Source organism: Labeo rohita, chromosome 19 (genome assembly GCF_022985175.1).
Source record: "Labeo rohita strain BAU-BD-2019 chromosome 19, IGBB_LRoh.1.0, whole genome shotgun sequence".
In the NCBI taxonomy this organism is placed as follows: Eukaryota; Metazoa; Chordata; class Actinopteri; order Cypriniformes; family Cyprinidae; genus Labeo; species Labeo rohita.
Window position 1 is genome coordinate 33,814,494 of NC_066887.1, and position 21,189 is coordinate 33,835,682.

At 30.3% G+C, this 21,189-nt stretch overlaps 1 protein-coding gene across 1 annotated transcript; it reads left to right on the forward strand.

The window, feature by feature from the left end:
- Nucleotides 1-1,711: 1,711 nt before the first annotated feature.
- On the forward strand, nt 1,712-20,817 carry sp4 (sp4 transcription factor). The gene is made up of 7 exons (XM_051136824.1): nt 1,712-2,493; nt 2,794-2,879; nt 6,705-7,703; nt 9,835-10,216; nt 12,966-13,170; nt 14,982-15,181; nt 16,556-20,817. Exons 1-7 carry the CDS (start codon nt 2,487-2,489, stop codon nt 16,804-16,806), a joined length of 2,130 nt encoding a protein of 709 aa, XP_050992781.1. The 5' UTR covers nt 1,712-2,486; the 3' UTR covers nt 16,807-20,817.
- The last annotated feature ends 372 nt before the right edge of the window (nt 20,818-21,189 follow it).

Here is a 21,189-nt window from a genome sequence, read left to right on the forward strand (position 1 = left end):
TATATAATATATTTATAAATATATTTAAAGACAGATTTAAAAATTACATAAATCTAAATTAGAAATATAATTTTACAAAGATAAATAACAACAATAATATCAGGAAAAAATATTTTCACTTTCACAAAAATTTATATTGCACTTTTAACAATACAGATTGTGTGTATTGTGTGCACCAGTGTTCAATAATTAAATAATAACAAAATAAACACAATCTAATAATCTAAATCATATCTAATCATTTAAAACATATTTAATATTATATTTCATAATAAAATTATAAATGCATTTAAAAATTATATTTTTTGAAGAAATATAGTTCTACAAAGATAATAGTTTTGTTCATATCAGCTCAGTGTTGCTGTCTTTAAAGTAACAATAATATCAGCAAAAATATTTTAAATTTCACAAAAAAAAAAAAAAATATATATATATATATATAACATATTTAATATTATATTTCATAATTATAAATGCATTTAAAAATTATAATATTTTTTGAAGAAATATAGTTCTACAAAGATAATAGTTTTGTTCATATCAGCTCAGTGCTGCTGTCTTTAAAGTAACAATAATATCAGCAAAAATATTTAAAATTTCACAAATATATATATATATAAAAACATATTTAATATTATATTTCATAATTATAAATGCATTTAAAAATTATAATTTTTTGAAGAAATATAGTTCTACAAAGATAATAGTTTTGTTCATATCAGCTCAGTGTTGCTGTCTTTAAAGTAACAATAATATCAGCAAAAATATTTTAAATTTCACAAATATATATATATATATATATATATATATATATATAACATATTTAATATTATATTTTATAATAAAATTATAAATGCATTTAAAAATTACAATTTTTTTGAAGAAATATAGTTCTACAAAGATAATAGTTTTGTTCATATCAGCTCAGTGTTGCTGTCTTTAAAGTAACAATAACATCAGCAAAAATATTTTAAATTTCATAATAAAATTATAAAAAAAAAAAAAAAATATAGTTCTATATATATATATATATATATATATATATATATAAAACATATTTAATATTATATTTCATAATAAAATTATAAATGCATTTAAAAATTACAATTTTTTTTAAGAAATATAGTTCTACAAAGATAAGTTTTGTTCATATCAGCTCAGTGTTACATTTCACAAAAAAATTATATATATATATATATATTTATGTAATATGCAACATGCAATAATACACAATGCCTGTTTATTAGAAAGCTATATTAGGAAACAATGACCAATGTCTTTAAATCAGCTGCTGTTTTGTTTTTTTTAGTAAATGAAGTATGAAGTGAAGTTCACAGGTGTGTTTTAAAAACGTAAATCGTTCATTTAGCCAGCAAACTTGTTTTTGCTAAACATTTTGCTTAAAAACTGTGCCTGCGCTCTATTAATTTAAATTAAACGCCACATAGTTTGATATTGTTGTGTCACAATACAGTGACATTCACACAGTTTAAAGTGTGACGAAAGTGTCCAAATACTTTTCGCGGTCTTTGAAGAGTCGCCATTGCAAACAAACGCGAAGCCTCAGCAGTTATCGTACCGTTATCTCTCGGAATTGTTTATTTCTTTCATGTACCAGTCGTGATGGAGTTCAGGGCGTGTATTTGCGAGTGGGCTGTGCGTGTGTTTCGCCGAACTGGGCCGGTGGTTCGTGTTTCTCCACCCGTTTCCATTCGCCCAACCCCCACATACCACAAGAGCCCGCCCTTCTTCATTCCGAACAACCGAACCTGATAACACCCCCTTACGCAACGTCACTCCCGCCAGCATGGGACTTGTAGTCCGTTGCAGTCCGCGGCGTTCGGAAGCGAACGCGCGCCGCGCGCTTTGAAACTACAAGCCCCAAACGTCACCACGCCCACCGTCGGTTCCCGTCCAATCTGAATATGTGGGAGGGGAGCATCCGCCCACAAAAGCCACAGCAATTTTAGTGTGCCTCAAATGCAATTGTGCATCAAAAAGTGAACAATTGGAAATTCGGGAAATGTCGTGAGTGAATTCCGCCGAGTAATCTCACACAAAAACATCCGGGATAGGTCCAAACGAAGCGGAGTAGCCCGGGCGTGATGGTTTGGCATTCATAGATATTTAAATGGAAGTGGGTGGGCCTTCGCGCAGACGGCGATCTCTGACAGACCTGCACATATATCCGCGGAGGAATATTATTTAATTCCGGATCTATAAGGCCAGTACGGGACCGCCGCCGTTCGACCCGAGCCGCTCGGACTCGCTTGGCATTTTGTGCTCCGTTATTGAAGGGTGTTTTTGCATTGGCACCGCCCTTCCTGGCGGGGTGGGTCCGTGCGTCAGAGCTGCGCCACAGTCTGCGGCCGCTGGAGAAAATAGGCCGTCCTTCTGCTGGGCTGTTGCCTGCCTTCTGCCTGCCTTCCACGGCGTCCGGCCTTTTTTCTCTTAAACAACTCCTCTCCGGGTTTTATTAATGCGGAATGAGTGGTACGTACCCTCCCCTCCTTATGCGTCTCCACCCCTTAATTTTCCATGCGTGCGTCTGTGCCATCTATCCATCGCTGTCCCCCCACTTTCATATGGGATCTGCTGTTTATTTGTGCCCATTGATCAGTTTTGGGTCTTGTGCAATGCCTGTAAGGGACAGGACAGCTTGCTTTGGCAGATATCGATGTGTCTATAGGTCTAGGAGGCATTGCATTAGAAAAAAATGATCTTTTTGTCATTGCATCTGTTTCCAGCAGCAAATTCACCTTGGCTTTGGGTTTGACATTTGACTTTTTACAGATCAAAAGAAGGAAGCCATGGCCACAGATGGGGGGAAAGCCAGCGGAGGCGAAGTTGGTACAAAAGGGAAAAGTTCTGGATCGCAGGTATCACGAATGTCAAGTTTGACTCAAATGGTGACTCTTAAGTGCCCACTTGTTTCTGCACCAAAAGCACTTCCTGATTATGGCAGGGCGCTTCGGTGCACCGTTGCACGCATTCGCGCTGTTCCTGTCTTAACCTGTTATGCTTTGCAGTACTTTGATAAAACATTTGTGAACTGGGTTAGGTAACGCTTTTAATCTTGGGCATTTCAGAATCAGAACAAATGTTGCATTATAATGATTTTGCACAAACATGCAGTGCTGTCCAACAGTCTAAAACAGCATTTTTGTGTTGGAAACCTGGAAATAAACTGAAAATGTAAAACAAAGAAACATCATGGCATCAAACTAAGAATAAACATTGAAAAATCGGATTTATTTCTTGATCACCAATTAAAACTTACCAAATTTGTGACAACAATACGTGAAAATCATGTTTTGTTCTTGTCAGCTCCATTTAAGGAAATAAATTTAAATTATTTCTAAATTATTCAAATTATTGTACTCCTTTACGCTGAAATGTATTTTATTTGTAAATATAAATAATATAATAAACATACCATAAATAAATGTAATTTTTGTGACAACAAAGAAAACCTGATAATTATGTTTTATGTCAGCACCAGTGTTGCTGTCATTAAAGCAAAAAATAATAAAAAATAAATAAAAATATAAATAAAATAAGAAAAAGTCTTCCTCAAATTCTTGCACATATTTTACCTAAATGCTTTTAATTAGTAAAAATATATATAAGTATATATTTACAATATATATTTACAAAAATAAATAAGTAAATAATATGAAAAAGACATTCTTGAATTCTTGTACCCCTTTGCGCTGAAATATATTTTATTTGTAAATATAAATAATATAATAAACATAAAATAAATAAATATAATTTTTGTGACATCAAAGAGACTTCCTGATTATGGCAGGGCGATAATCATGTTTTGTTCTTGTCAGCTCCATTTAAGGAAATAATAATAATAATAATAATAATAATAATAAAATAAGGAAAATATTTTTTAATGATTTTTTGTTTAAATTCTTGTAAACAGTTCACTGAAATGTATTTTATTTGTATATATAAATAATATAATGACATAAATAATAAACATAATTTTTGTGACAACAAAGAAAACCTGATAATTAGTTGCTGCTGTCATTAAAGCAAAAAATAATATAAATAAATAAATAAGAAGTAAAATAAGAGAAACACATTCTTAAATTTTTGCACATCCTTTACTTAAATGTCTTTAAGTACTAAAAATGAATAATATTAAATAAATAATAATATTAAATATATTAAGTAAATAAGAAAAAGACATTTTCAAATTATTGTACCCCTTTATACTGATATGTATTTTATTTGTGAATATAAATAATATAATAAACATACCATAAATAAATATATTTTTTGTGACAACAAAGAAAATCTGATGATTAGTTGCTGCTGTTATTAAAGCAAAAAATAATATAAATAACTAAATAATAAGTAAAATAAGAAAAACACATTCTCAAATTCTTGCACATCTTTTACTTAAATGTCTTTAATTAGTAAAAATTAATAATATAAAATAAATAAGAAAGACATTCTCAAATTATTGTACTCCTTTACACTGAAATGTATTTTATTTGTAAATATAAATAATATAATAAACATACCATAAATAAATAATTTTTGTGACAACAAAGAAAACCTGATAATTATGTTTTATGTCAGCACCAGTGTTGCTGTCATTAAAGCAAAAAATAATAAAAAATAAATAAAAATATAAATAAAATAAGAAAAAGTCTTACTCAAATTCTTGCACATATTTTACCTAAAAAATAAATAAGTAAATAATACAAAAAAGACATTCTCGAATTCTTGTACCCCTTTGCGCTGAAATATATTTTATTTGTATATATAAATAATATAATAAACATAACATAAATAAATATAATTTTTGTGACATCGAAGAGATCCTAATAATTGTTTTATGTCAGCCTCAGTGATGTTTTCATTAGTCAAAAATATTTTAAAAATAAATAAATAATAAAAATATAAATAAAATAAGAAAAAGTCTTATTTTCTCTCAAATTCTTGCACGTATTTTACTTAAATGTCTTTAATTAGTAGAAATCATAATATAAAATGAAATAAATAAATAATAATTATAAATAAGAAAAATACATTCTCAAATTCTTGTACCCCTTTGCACTGAAATGTGTTTTATTTGTAAAAATAAATAATATAATAAACATAACATAAATAAATGTAGTTTTTGTGACAACAAAGAGAACCTGATAATTATGTTTTATGTCAGCACCAGTGCTGCTGTCATTAAAGCAAAAAATAATTTAAAAAATATAAAAATATATATAAGTAAAATAAGAAAGTCTTTCTCAAAATCTTGCACGTATTTTGCTTAAATGTCTTTAATTAGTAAAAAAATTAATAATATAAATAAACAAATAAGAAGAAAATAAAAAAAGACATTCTCAAATTTTATTTGTAAATCTAAATAAAATGATACACATAACATAAATAAATGTATTTTGTGTGACAACAAAAAGAAACTGCTATTTGTTTTGTGTCAGCACCAGTGCTGCTGTCATTAAAGCAAAGAAAAGTTAATGATAATAAAAATATAAATAAAATAAGAAAAAGACATTCTCAAATTTTATTTGTAAATATAAATAAAATAATATGCATAACATAAATAAATAAATATTATTTTTGTGACAACAAAGAGAACCTGATAATTGTTTTACGTCAGCACCAGTGCTGTTGTCATCAAAGCCAAAAAATTATAATAAAATAATAATAATAATAATAATAATTTTAAAAAATAAGAAAAAGACTTTCTCAAATTCTTGCACATATTTTACTTAGAAGTCTTTAATTAGTAAAAATCAATAATTGTATATATTAATATTTTGTATGCTTATATATAATTATTATTTGTGACAGCAAAGAAAGTGATAATTGTTTTGATCATGTCAGCTCCAGTCATTAAAGCAAAATAAATAAATAAATAAAACACATAATAATATAAACAATATAGGCAGACAATATTTTAAAATTCTACTATATTTTCACTGATAAATATTTAAAATTCAAATAAAATACAGTACACACAAATAATTTTTGTGACAACAAAGAGATATTAAATGCATGTAAATTTTAATGTAAATATATTTCATTTGTATAAATAGATGGGGTTTATGCAAAAACAGAAAACTTTAAAAGTTCATAACAATTTTCAAAAATCATATTTTTTCATTGTGCATTCCAGTTAATCTCAGTGCAACTGCAAATTGGGTTTGATTAATTTAAAATAACCAAAAAATAAAACGTAACATAATAAAAACATGATTCTTGACAATTTTAGAGCGATCTGTTTTTGCAAATAAACTCTATATATATATACACACAACTTTCTTCAAAGAGAATGTCAGCAAAAATAAATAAATAATAATTTTTCAGTATTTTAAATATTTTGTACATTTTTGTTCACATAATGGAAAAATGGAATATAACTAATGTAGATTATATCATGTAAATATTATTAGAAATATTATTTTTCGAAGTATTTTCACTAGTGATTTTAGACTTTTGCAACCCACTGTACTTGAAATGTTTGTATGCGTGTATAATATTTCTGAGTCATTTTTAACAGTAAAGCCTTCGAATGAGTTTTTGTCATGAGGAGTTTGTCTCTGGAGGCCTTGATCGTGAAATGGAGAGACTGTGGTTCACACGCCCACTTACTCTTCCTGTGAGCCCGCCCACATCTGCTGACACTGACATCTCTCTCTCTCTCTCTCTGTGTGTGTGTGTAGGATGCACAGCCGTCTCCTCTCGCTTTGCTCGCGGCGACGTGCAGCAAAATCGGCGGTGTTGGCGGCGAGGGTCAGGCGGCCACGCAACAGCAGATCATAATCGACCCCAACCAGGGTCTGCTTCAGCTCCAGAACCCCACGCAGCAGCTCGAGCTGGTTCCTGCGCAGCTGACAGGAAACGGCTGGCAGATCATAGCCACTTCCCCTGCCGCCGCAAGCAAGGACGGCGCTCAGCAGCAGGCGGCCAATGAGGGCGCGGCGGGGCGAAAGGTCAAGGCGGTGGCTTCGAATAATGCACCTGGACAGCAGCAGCAACAGTTTCAAATCATCCAGGTGCAGAATCTGCCGAACTCGTCGGGCGGGATTCAGTATCAAGTGATCCCCCACCTTCAGACCGCTGACGGACAGCAGATCCAAATCAGCCCGAGTAACCCCACGGCCTTAAGCGTCCAGCCCGAACAGATCCAGCTCATTCCCACCGGAAACAACCAAGCCATTTTGGCCACGCCCCAAAGGGCGGGATCAGCCAGCATCGTCGCGCAAAACCAGACGATTCCGCTTCAGATCAGGCCGTCGTTTCCTTTGCAGCTGCAAACGATTCAGGGTACGCAAGCGCCGATGGTGACCACGCTACCCATTAACCTCGGCGGCGTGACTTTGGCGCTGCCGGTTATCAATAATGTCGCCGCGGCGGGAGGCGGAGCTTGGGTGCAACTCGTCCAATCGGCCGACGGAAGCATTTCAAACGGAAACCAAGTAAGCACAGCGGAAACCACGTGCACGACGACCAGCGACGCGATCGTCGCGACGTCTACGGATGCTACGACGTTACCGACCGAAAGCCAGAAGGACAGTCAGGCGGGCGAGTCGGACGCACAGAACCTCGCTCAATCCAACGGCCTACAATCCGCGTCCGAGCAGGCCGGCCAAATCCAGCAATTCCAAATCGTGGGGCATCCGGTTCTCCAGCAGATCCAGATCCAGTCGCCCCAACAACAGGTCAGTGTTATTTATTCAGCAACGACATTTTTTCACAGATGAAAACAAGACGATAACTAAACAAAAACTTGTTTTGAATTATTAAAAACTATGACGAAAATCTATTGACGTTTTCGTCAACAAATAAAAATGAGATGAAAATGTTAGGGAGGGACAACAGTTAATGAAAATAAGAAAAAGTTATGTGTATATATATATATATATATATATATATATATAAAATATAATATTATTATTATTTTATTATTTATTTTTTTTTTTTTTTTTTTTTTTCAAAAATAAAAATGAGACGTAAATGTTAGGGAGAGACAAGGTTTAATAAAAATAATTAAAAAAAATATCTATATGTGTGTGTATGTGTATATATATAAATCTATATATATATAGATATATATATGTATGTGTGTATATATATATATATGTATATATAATATGCATTTTTGTTAAAATAAATAATAAAATAATTGACTGTTTTCACATTGTAGTACTGAGTATGCAGGAGGGTTATTATAGTTAACTAAAATTAACTTTAACTAAAAAAAAAAAAAAAAAAAAAAAAAAAAATCAAATAAATACATATACACACCCACATATGTATATATGTGTGTGTGTGTGTGTTTGTATGTATATATATATATATATATAGAGAGAGAGAGAGAGAGAAATAGATAGATATATGTATAGATTTTTTATATATATATATATATATATATATATAAATTATTATTTATTTAAAAAAAATATTTTAGTTAAAGTTTAAAAAAAACAAAATAAACATTTCTCAGTTTTTTGGAATAAAATTACCTTTAACTGAAAAAATAAAATAAAAAAATAAAATAAAATATATATATATATATCCATTAAATTTCTTTTTTTTTCTTTTTCATTTTTGTTTAATTTTATGTATTAAAAAAATCGAAACTGAAATAAATCTGTATAGGCATATTTAAAATAAAAAATATACAAATAAAACGCATCAACAAAATTACAAAAACGAACTACACAAACTACACAAATGAAAACAGCACAAGTATAAAAGTATAAAAACTAAATCTAAATATTAATAAAAACTGGTATGCAGTGTATTTATTTATTTTGAAATATTTAGTTATTGAAATATTAGCGTTTACTATTATTTTAATATTATTGTTATTTAAATTTTAACTGAAATAAAATAAAAAAATTAAACTTTATTTGAGCAACATTTCCTACTTTTAAGTAGTTTAACTAAAATAACTAAAACTGAAATTAAAATGAATACAAAATATATAAACATAACCAAAATAGAAATAAAAAAGAAATACAAATTATATAGACAAATTTTTAACAAACTAAAGCACAAACAAAATGGCGAAGACTAGCTACAATTAAAATTAAAACAAAATATGAAAAATAAAAATATATGCAAAATATTAATCAAAACTAATAATGTCTCAATACGAAAACAACACAGTTATTTATTTATATATATGTGATACTAAAATAAAACTGGTATGTTATGTATGTATTTATTTATGTTGATATAGTTTTTGAAATTATAAACTTTAACTGAAATAAAATAAAATATAAAAAAACCATTAAACTTTATTTGAGCAACATTTCGTAAAAAAAGTTTTAACTTTTATTTAGTTTAACTAAAATAAGTAAAACTGAAATTAAAATGAATAAAAATTATATAGGCATAACCAAAATGGAAATAAATGAAAAATAATTAAAAAAAACATTTTTTATAAAAAAAAAATAAATTAACAAACTAATAAAAATGACAAAAACACAAATAAAATTGCTAAAACTAGCTACAATTAGAATGAAAACAAAATATAACAATTAATATAATATAAAAATGCTAATTATTAATAAAAACTATGATAATATCCCAATACTAAAACAACACTGTTATTTATTTATATACACATTTATTATTTTACGCATTATTTAACAAATAAAAACAAGATGAAAACTTGCTGCACGTCTCATAAAATGTTAAAAATGTCAATATCTGGGAGAAAGAGAAGAGCAGACACATGCATAAGTTTGATGACGCACAAGTAAATATGACTAAAACTAAATGCCATTTTAGTCAAAAGACTGTGACTAAGACTAAATCTAAATTTGCTGTCAAAATGAACAGGTAGTCCAGGGCTCCATACAGATCCAGCCCGGCCAGACGTTACAACCGGTGCAGCAGAACCTCCAGCTGCAGGCCTTCCAGAATCCCACGCAGGTTCTGATCCGGACGCCCACGCTCACCCCGTCGGGACAGATCAGCTGGCAGACCGTCCAGGTGCAGAATGCCGGCATGCCCCAGCAGCTGACGCTCGCGCCCGTGGCGTCGAACGCGAGCGGGGGGACGTTCACGCAGATCGCCCCGCTGACGCTCGGAGGGTCGCCCATTACGCTCAGCGCCGCCCAGTTGCCCACTGGGACTGGGGTGCAGACGGTGAACATTGCAGGTTTGGGGGCGGCTGGAGTGCAGGTGCAGGGCGTCCCGCTCACCATCACCGGCGTACAAGGTATGAGCCTCTCACCTGACATCTGTTGAATCTTCATAAATAATTGAGCAATTTCAATTTATTCAAACAAAAAACATGTTTATGTTCACCTCAAACTCATTTTGTGCACGCAAATGAAGCCTGTGTTTACACCTGTTAACATTTTTGCATTATGACATTATTTTCATGACAATAAAGCACATTTTTTACTTAAGTTTGGACATTATGCGTTAGTTTCAATGGTAATTCTCAATAGATATTTTCATTCATGAAATACATTCATTAAAACTATCTGCAATACAGTGATACTTTTATTTACATCTGCGTAAATACAGAATAATAATAGTAAAAAAAATGATTTTTTTATTTAATAATTAATAAAAACTATATAAAAAAAACTTGCAATAAAATTAACTTGAACTGAAATAAAATAAATATTTAAAAAATATTGCCAAGGCAGCATTTCTCTGTTTTTTTAGTTTAACTCTATGTACTAAAATAACTAAAACTGAAACTAAAATGAAATTAATTAATCTATATAAGCATATTAAAAATAAAAATAATGCAAATAATAAAAACACATCAATAAAATTACAAAAATGAACTAAAAGTAACTAAAAGAATTAATTAAATGATTAATAAAAAAAAATAATATAAAAATATTTTTTTAAATAATTATAAAATAATTTACTTTTTTTCACATTATAGTAGTGAGTATGTAGGAGGGTTATTATAGTTAACTAAAACTAAAAACGTTTAAAAAAAAATCTTTATTACTTGAAATAAAAGCTAAAACCGAAACCAAAATAAAATTAATAAATCTATATAGTCATATTAAAAATAAAAATAATACAAATAATAAAAATACATCAACAAAATTACAAAAACTAACCAAACTTAACTAAAATAATTAATTAAATGGTTAATAAAAAAAATAATAAAAATGTAATTTTTTTTTTTTTTCACATTGTAGTCGTGAGTATGTAGGAGGGTTATAGTTAACTAGAGTTATTATACAAAAATGAACTGAAATGAACTAAAATAATTAATTAAATTATTAATAAAAAATAAGAAGAACTTTTTTTTTTAATAAATAATTATAAAATAATTTTCTTTTTTTTCCCACATGATAGTAGTGAGTATGTAGGAGGGTTATTATAGTTAACTAAAACTAAAATCATTTAATAAAACCCTTTATTACTTGGATTAAAAGCTAAAACCAAAACTAAAATAAAATTAATAAATCTATATAGGCATATTTAAAATAAAAATAATGTAGATAATAATAAAAACACAACAAAATTACAAAAACTAAAATTTAAATGAACTATAATTTATAACTAATTCTAAATATTAATAAAAACTATAAAATAAAAAATAACTATAAAATAAAACTGGTATGCAGTGTATGTTTGTATGTATTTATTTATTTATTTATTTATTTAGAATTATTTATTCATTGAAATATTAGCATTTATTATTATTATTATAATATTATTGTTATTTAAACTTTAACTGAAATAAAATAAAATATAAAAACTATAAACTTTAAGCAACATTTCTTACTTTTATTTAGCTTAACTAAAATAACTAAAACTGAAATTAAAATGAATAAACCTTATATAGTCATAACTAAAATGGAAATAAAAAAATAAAAATTATATAGACAAACTAACTAAAATTTAAATGAACTATATAAATTAAAACTAATTCTAAATATTAATAAACACTATAAAATAAAAAATAACTATAAAAAATACTGGTATGCAGTGTATGTTTGTATGTATTTATTTATTTATTTAGAATTATTTATTCATTAAAATATTAGCATTTATTATTATTATTATAATATTATTGTTATTTAAACTTTAACTGAAATAAAATAAAATATAAAAACTATAAACTTTAAGCAACATTTCTTACTTTTATTTAGCTTAACTAAAATAACTAAAACTGAAATTAAAATGAATAAACCTTATATAGCCATAACTAAAATGGAAATAAAAAAATAAAAATTATATAGACAAATTCTGTAACAAACTAAAACACAAACAAAATTGCTAAAACTATCAAAAATTAAAATGAAAACAAAATCTAAAAATAAAAAACATGAATCAAAACTGTAATAATATCTCAATACTAAAACAACACTGTTATTTATTTATTAATTACAATAATCCAAATTTGGGCAATGAAAATGTCAATAATGTCATAATTTTTCCCTGATTTTGAGGAGAAGTTTGACCTGGCAAGAGTTATTAATAGATGTTGCAGTAATTATCACAATATTTTTGCACCAAATGTGGACGCTGTGTTTCTTGATTAAAACTATTTGATGTTTAATTTGAAAATGACTGTTTTCTCGGACGCTAGTGAACTAGTGTGGAACAGTAGCATGAAATGTTGTTGTGTTTTTCCAAAAACTCTTCATTACTCATGAAATAAAATGGCAAATTAAGGCATTTATATTTTATGAGTCAGAGTCAGAATGTTGTTTCCAAATGCTTGGTAAGGTGTCAGATTTCAGACTCTTTGTTAATGGCCTTTGCATGTCTGGATCCACCGTTGACTAGCTTTTCTAATGGAAAATAAGAGCTGTTTTAACAGATTTCATCTGGAAACACAGGAACTCACGAACATTTGTTTGGTTCAAAACATTTATGACACTTGTTATTTGAAGTCTAAATGTTAACTGGTGTTTTGAACAGTTGTCTCAATCAGCCGTTCACAGAGTGATTTAATCAGCTGTGTTGTTTGTGAATTCTCACAGGTCAGCAGCAGGGTCAAGAGGGGGTCAAAGTTCAGTCGGCCCCGGTGACGGTGACCGTTGGCAACATCAGCAGCACGACCCTGAACGCAGTGAGTCCAGACCAGATGGGGCAGGTCCAGAGCCCGTCGGACCAGGAGGGTCAGCCCAGCAAGAGGCTGCGCAGGGTGGCCTGTTCCTGCCCCAACTGCAGGGACGGAGAGGGGAGGTATGTATGAAAATAAAAACCGAGAGAACGAGGAATAAAGGAGTGTAATATGAGAGTGTGCAAGTGGAGAAACCGAAAGAGGTTAAACCAGGAGATTAAAAGACTTTTACTTCTTTTTAGGGTTTTTTTTTTATCGTGCTGCTTTTTAGCAGTTAGGTACGGAAGCTTATTTCCGCCATGGGATAAAAAAAATAGAAAAAGTAATTGCAACATTTTATTTCACAATTCTGACTTTTTTTCTATTGCAAGTTATCTTGCAGTTTTGAGAAAAATGTCAGTTTTGCAAGAAGTCGTGATTACCTTTTTTTTATTCTGTGACAGAAAATAGTAGAATTGCAAGATATAAACTCGGAATTCTAAGAAAAAAGTCAAAATTGTAGGATGTAAATTTAGAATTTTAAGAAAATAGTTAGAATTGTAAGATATAAATTTAGAACTCTGAGAAAAAAAGTTAGAATTGCAAGATATAAACTTACAATTCTAAGAAAATAGTTAGAAATAAATTTGAATTGCAAGATATAAACTCTGAATTCTAATACAAAAAATCTAAATTGCAAGATATAAACTTAGAATTCTAAGAAAAAAGTTAGAATTGTAAGATGTAAATTTAGAATTTTAAGAAAAAAGTTAGAATTGTAAGATATAAACTCTGAATTCTAAGAAAATAGTTAGAATTGTAAGATATAAATTTAGAACTCTGAGAAAAAAAGGTAGAATTGCAAGATGTAAACTTAGAATTCTAAGAAAATAGAATTGTAAGAAATAAACTCTGAATTCTAAGAAAATAGTTAGAATTGCAAGATATAAATTTTGAATTCTGAGAAAAAAAGTTAGAATTGCAAGATATAAACTTAGAATTCTAAGAAAATAGTTAGAATTGCAAGATATAAATTCTGAATTTTAAGAAAATAGTTTGCAAGATATAAACTCAATTCTAATACAAAAAGTCTAAATTGCAAGATGTAAACTGAGAATTCTAAAAAAAAACTTAGAATTGCAAAATATAAACTTAGAATTCTAATGAAATAGTTAGTTTTGCAAGATATAAACTCATAATTCTCATACAAAAAGTCTAAATTGCAAGAAATAAACTTAGAATTCTAAGAAAAAAGTTAGAATTGCAAAATATAAACTCGGAATTTTAAGAAAATAGTTATATTGGTAAGATATAAACTCATAATTCTAATATAAAAAGTCTAAATTGCAAGATATAAACTTAGAATTCTAAAAAAAGTTAGAATTGCAAGATATAAACTCTGAATTCTAAGAAAATATTTAGAATTGCAAGATACGAACTTGAAATTTTAAGAAAATAGAATTGTAAGATATAAACTCAATTCTAAAAAAAAAAGTCAAAATTGCAAGATATACATTTAGAATTCTAATAAAATAGTTGCAATATAAATTGCAAGATATAAACTAAGAATTCTAAGAGAAAAGTCTAAATTTTGAACTTGGAATTATATAAAAATAGTTAGAACTGCAAGATATACATTTATAATTCTAATAAAAAAAGTTAGAATTGTAAGATATAAGCTAAGAATTCTAAGAGAAAAGTCAAAATTGTAAGATATAAACTCAGATTTCTAAAAAAAAAAAAGTTAGAATTGCAAGATGTGAACACTCACAATTCTGACTTTTTTCTTTGAATTCTGAGTTACATCTCACAGGTCTGGTTTTTTTTTTTTTTTAGATAAAACTCTACAAAAAACTTAATATATAGATATTATAAATGTTAAAAGTCTCTTTAACGGTTTACAGTTTGTGTTTTTACCAGCTAAAGCAATTTTTTGTTCTCTGTATTCTGACAGAAATAACAGTGACCCGTCAAAGAAGAAGCAGCACGTGTGTCACATGGAGGGTTGCGGGAAGGTTTATGGCAAAACGTCTCACCTGAGGGCTCACCTGCGCTGGCACACGGGAGAGAGGCCGTTCGTCTGCAACTGGATCTTCTGCGGCAAACGCTTCACCAGGAGCGACGAGCTTCAGCGGCATCGCAGGACCCATACAGGTGCGCAAACAACCGCACGCAACAGGACAAAAAGCATGTCCCGGAAAAATAAATTAAACACATGCATGCTTATATTAGCCAGACTGATTAACCAGTCAAACCTCCTGTCAGCTCCACAAACAGAGAAATATTGGTTAAAACGGTTAATATTTTAACTAGACATAACTGTTTATTTTAATTTATACATCTTAGCGCTGAATAAAAAATATATTTTTAGAAACTTTAAAAATATGTATAAATTCGCAATTAATAAACAGAATTATATACCAGTGTATAATATTTTTAAATGAATATTCAACAAATAATTTCTATACATTACCCCTAAAGACAAAATTAAAATAATGCATATGCCGTTTTTCATTTCAAGGTGTTAATCATGTCATATTTCAGGTCATTTTCATTTTACGTTTCACACCTCATAATTGTTTTTCACTTTTCATTAGACTTATAATTAATAATTGCTACATTTTATGATGTTTTAGGTTGGATATACTGATTTGTTTTATATTGTCAGAGTCTTTTTTTCTATTTTAAGGTGTATTTCATGTCATTCTTCATGTTAAATAAATAAAAAAATAAATAAATAAATTTCACTCCTATTTATGTATGCTAACATTGTATTTATTTATTTTTTATATATAAAAGTATTTACTTTTAATTATTTATTTGTTTCATTTTTCATATTTATTAATTCATTAATTATTCATTCACCTCATTAATTTATTTACTTCTAATTATTTGTTGCAATTTTCTATAATGTATCTTCATTATTAATTTATATATATATATATATATATAATTAATAATGAAAATATGTTATAGAAAATGTATATGTGTGTGTTTATCAATATGTAGTATTGTATTTTTATACAATATATATGAAATTATGTATTATTATATAAATTTTAAAATAAACTATTAATGATGTATACTATATAATATGAATAATAATAGAAATTTTAAAGTCAAAATATTAAACAGCTATTTCAAATTGTAATAAAATGTCATTTTTATAGTTTTTACTATATTTTTGATCAGTGTAGCCGGTAAAAATAAATAAATAAATAAAAATGTTACTGATCCCAAACTATATATATATATATATATATATATATAAATATATTGGATATTTTTTGGTACATTTTCAGGGGGATTTGCCTTCATCTATATGATGCTTTGAAGTGCAACAATGGTTGTTTATATACAGTTTTGTCTGACTTTTTTTGCCATCTTTACATTGTAAATAGTATTACATCAGCAGTAGGCCATTCTGACCTTCAGTCATCTGTTTTGACCCACATGAGTCGACCACAGAACTAGTGTCTGTTCTTGCTCAGATCTGAATAAAAGAGTGATTTTCTCTGTCCCGTTCAGGTGAGAAGAGGTTTGAGTGTCCGGAATGTTCCAAGAGGTTCATGCGGAGCGACCACCTGTCAAAGCACATCAAAACCCACCAGAACAAGAAAGGTGGGGCGGCACTTACCATCATCACCACAGACGAGATGGAGGAGGAGGTGGACGAGGTGCTGAACTCGCCGAGGATCGTCACCGTGGCGTCGCTCTCGCAGGATTCGAACCCGGCCACGCCCACCACTTCAAACAATTTAGAGGAGGAGTTTGAGTAGTTTTCCCTCCAAAAAAATGATCGGCTGAAAGCACCACGATATCGTTTGTCGGTTTGTTTATATGTTGATTTGTTTATGTTCTTCATTCTTTTTCTATCGACGATGGACAGCTGTTTGAGCGCACTCGATTTTTCATATGGAAATTTAATACTATCAAATATTATGACAAAGAATAATCTAATGGAAATATGGAATAGTATGAGCTGTTAAGAGATGCATTGAACGATGCCGGTTTTGTTACGAGTAGCACAAGAAGTACTGAAGTTCCCAGATGCTCATGAAGATGTCGCTATGCACAAAAATAATATATATATCTGTTTCAACGTGGTTTCGATGGAAACGTGTTTCCACCATGGGATAAAAAAATTAAAAAAGGTAATTATTATTATTTTTATTATTATTTTTTTTTAAATCTCACAACTCTGACTTTCTGTTTTTAATTCTGAATTCTTATTTTGGAATTCTGACTTTTTTACTTTGAGTTTATTATTCTGATTTTTCTTTGAATTTTGAGTTTATATTTCACAATTCCGACTCGCAATTCTTTCTTTTTCTGCAGTAGAATAAAAAATATTTTTTGTGAGATGTAAGCACAGAATTCAGACTTTTTTCGCAATAGTTTCTCGCAATTGTTTTTTTTCTTTGAAGTCTAAGTTTATATTTCTCAATATTGAGATAGGGTTGTTTATATCAAAATTCGGACTTTTTCTTGCAATTCTAAGTTTATATACAACCCAATCCCATGCCAATTCGTACATATTTTACAAGGTGGCTAATTTGTATGAATTCGTATGACGTCACTAGTACAAATTCATACAAATTGGGGAACTTGTAAAATACGTAGGGTCTAGCAAAAAATCGTATGAATATGTACGAGTGAGTTCGTACGAATTAGCCACCTCGTAAAATATGTACAAATTGCCATGAGATCAGGTTGGATATAAACTTAGAATTGTGAGAAAAGTCAGAATTGTGATATAAACAACGCTATCTCACTACAAATTTGTACATTTGTACACTTTTTTTTTTTACTAGGTGGCTAATTTGTACGAATGCGTATGACGTCACTAGTACAAATTCATGCAAATTTGGGAACTTGTACAATACAAACAATTTAGTAAAAATTTTATGAATTTGTACACGTGAGTTCGTACATATAAACCTTAAAAAATGTACGAATTGCAATGAGATCGGGTTTGATACAAACTCAGAACTGCGAGGAAAAGTCAGAATTGTGACTTAAAATCGCTAATTCGTACTAATTTGTACAACCTCACTTTTATGAATTCATACAAATTGGGGAACGTGTAAATTACATACAATTTAGCAAAAATCTTATGAATTTGTACAAGTGAGTTCATACGAATTAGCCACCTCGTAAAATATGTATGAACTGCCATGAGATCTGGTTTGATATAAACTCAGAATTGCAAGAAAAAAGTCAGAATTGTGATATAACCAATGCTATATCACTACCAATTCATACATATTTTTTACGAGGTGGCTAATTCATACGAATTCGTACAGCCTCACTAGTACGAATTGATAAAAACTGGGGAACTTTAAAATAAATACAATTTAGAAAAAATCTGATGAATTTGTATGAATGAGGTCATACGAATTTGTATGAATTAGCCACTCCATAAAATATGTACGAATTTGGGTTGGATATAAACTCAGAATTGTGAGGACAAAGTCAGAATTGTGGCATAACACTATCTCACTACCAATTCTATTTTACGAGGGGGCTAATTCGTATGAATACTTACAACCTCACTCATACAAATTCATACGAATTGGGGAACTCGTAAAATACGTAGAATTTAGCAAAAATCGTATGAATTCGTATAAGTGAGATTGTACGGATGCGTACAAATTTGTTGTAAAATATGTACGAATTGCCATGAGATCGCGTTGAATATAAACTCCAATTTGTACATATTTTACGAGATGGCCAATTCGTACGACCTCATTTTTACACCAAATTTATACAAATTTTGTAACTCGTAAAACATACGACTTAGCAAAAATCGCATGAATTCGTATGAGTGAGGTCGTACGAATTCGTACAAATTAGCCACCATGTAAAATGTATACGAATTGCTAAATTTTACTAGTTCTCCAATTTGTAAAAATTCGTACTAGAGATGTTGTACGAATTCGTATGAATTGGTAGTGCGATAGCGTTGTTTATATAACAATTCTGACATTTTGTCGCAATTTTTAGTTTATATCCAACCCAATTTCATGGCAATTCGTACATATTTTACGAGGTGGCTAATCTGTATGAATTCGTATGACCTCACTTCGTAAATTCGTAAGTTTTTTGCTAAATGGTACGAATTGGATAAAAACTCAGAATTGTGAGTTACAAATGTAGAATTGCGAAAAAAGTCTGAAATGTGATATAAATTAGAAATTGTGGGAAAAATAGTTTAAATTGTTAAATAAAAAGTTGCAGTTACCTTTTTTATAATTTTTTTTTTTTTATCCTAGCGGAAACATGCTTTTGTAGGTTTTGGATCGAAAATGCAGTCGGGGATGAGAATGTCGGAGCTTCACGCGATGGTCTGTGGTTTTTGCGTACGATCAGGCTAGAAAGATGAGCACCTAACAGATCTTTAGTACATGATTAGAGACGCAGCACAAGCTAGAACGCGACGCCGTCCGCGATTGGTTTCGCGTCAGCCAATCACGGCCTCGCGTACGGAACGCTTTAGAATTCAGGCGTATATAATAATATAATCGACGATTCAGCAGTCAAAACTTGTATGTAGGAGAAACGAGATTATAGAGACGGGCTATTTAAAGAAAAGCACATTAGATTTACAAATAATGCATTCCAGTTACGATAAAAAATAAACGAAAAGAAACAATCTAGCTTTCTAAGACATGCTATGTTCAACGAAAGCAATACTATAAAGACAATCTTTACCATGTTTACATTGCCGAGGGGTAGAATGGGTTCAAGAAAAACATCTAGGAGAAGTTCTCTCTGATCTCAAGTCATATAAACTGTACTCTGATGCCTTAACAAACACTGCAGTACCACTACGTTACGGCTGGGCAGGGGAACGTGGGGCTTCGACTGTGTTTTCAGACATATTCGTGTGCAGTAGCGCCCAGGTGACCGCATTTAGCTTTTTATACACGACGGCGAACACTGTGGCCGGCGAACGAGCGACGATTCGCCTCAGCCCTCGTGAAGATCCCCCGACTCCCGTCGCCCGTTGACTTTCTTGCGCTCTCCAAAGAGATTCGACCCCGTTACGTGCACCGTCTCCCTCCAAACGCTCCCTCCGGGTCACGGCGGGGCGGGAAACGCACCCCGAAGCCACTTCGATGAATTTGATGTTGAGAAATCTGTGGCGTGTCGTTCTTGTTCGTGACTTTCAGTTGGTTTGGTTTAATTTCGAGCCCGTTTTTCGTTCCCACACGGCACGAGTGACGTTACATGCCGCCTGTGTGGATGTGCGTGCGCGTGCGTGTCTAATTTATTATTTATCCTTATATTAGTATTTGCTAATGTGTATTGTGCGCTATTAATGCAGAGATGACGTGCTGCATGGTTCATTTCCGCTAACGATCTCTATTTAGTAACAATCTGTTATTTCTAAACGTGGTCCTTTTAGAAGTAAAACCATGGCTTTTATTTATCAGACGTGTTTCAAATGGAGATTAAAAAAAGTTTAAAAAGAAATGGTTGATACCAAACAATTATAAATAGATGTTTTTTGGTAATATTTTCTGTGGCGAGCGATTTTCTTTAATATTTTCTAGTGACACCTCATTTGTAAATCATTTTTCTAAGATGTTCCTTTGTCCTCATGGCATTTGATAATGGGTTTTTTGCCAGGTTAGCCTAAAAGGCTGCAGTTTATTGATATTTTTAAAATAACTTTGTACAAACGTGTTATGTTAATGGGTAAAAAAAAACAAAAAAAAAAGAGGAAAAAGAAAAAACTTTGCCTGCATAACACTTGAAATTAAAGTGAGTAATTCTGTCTTAAATATTCCATGTCCATGTCTAATTCTTGATTTCAATCTGTTTGTTTACAGCATGAGATTTAGTAGACATTTACATGAGATAAATACATTAGTTAACAATTACAGACATTTCTTAAAGAAATAATTCACCCAAAAATGAAAAATGTGCTCACCCTCAGGTGGTCCAAGATGTAGATGAGCTTGTTTCTTCATAAGATTTGGAGAAATGTGTTATTCCATCTCTTCTGCAGTGAATGGGTGCCATCAGAATGTGAGTCCAGACAGCTGATAAAAACATCACAGTAATCCACAAGTAATCCACACCATTCCAAGCCATCAGTTAACATCTTGAGAAGACAAAGAAACAAATCCATCAAGATGTTTTAACTTTAAAGC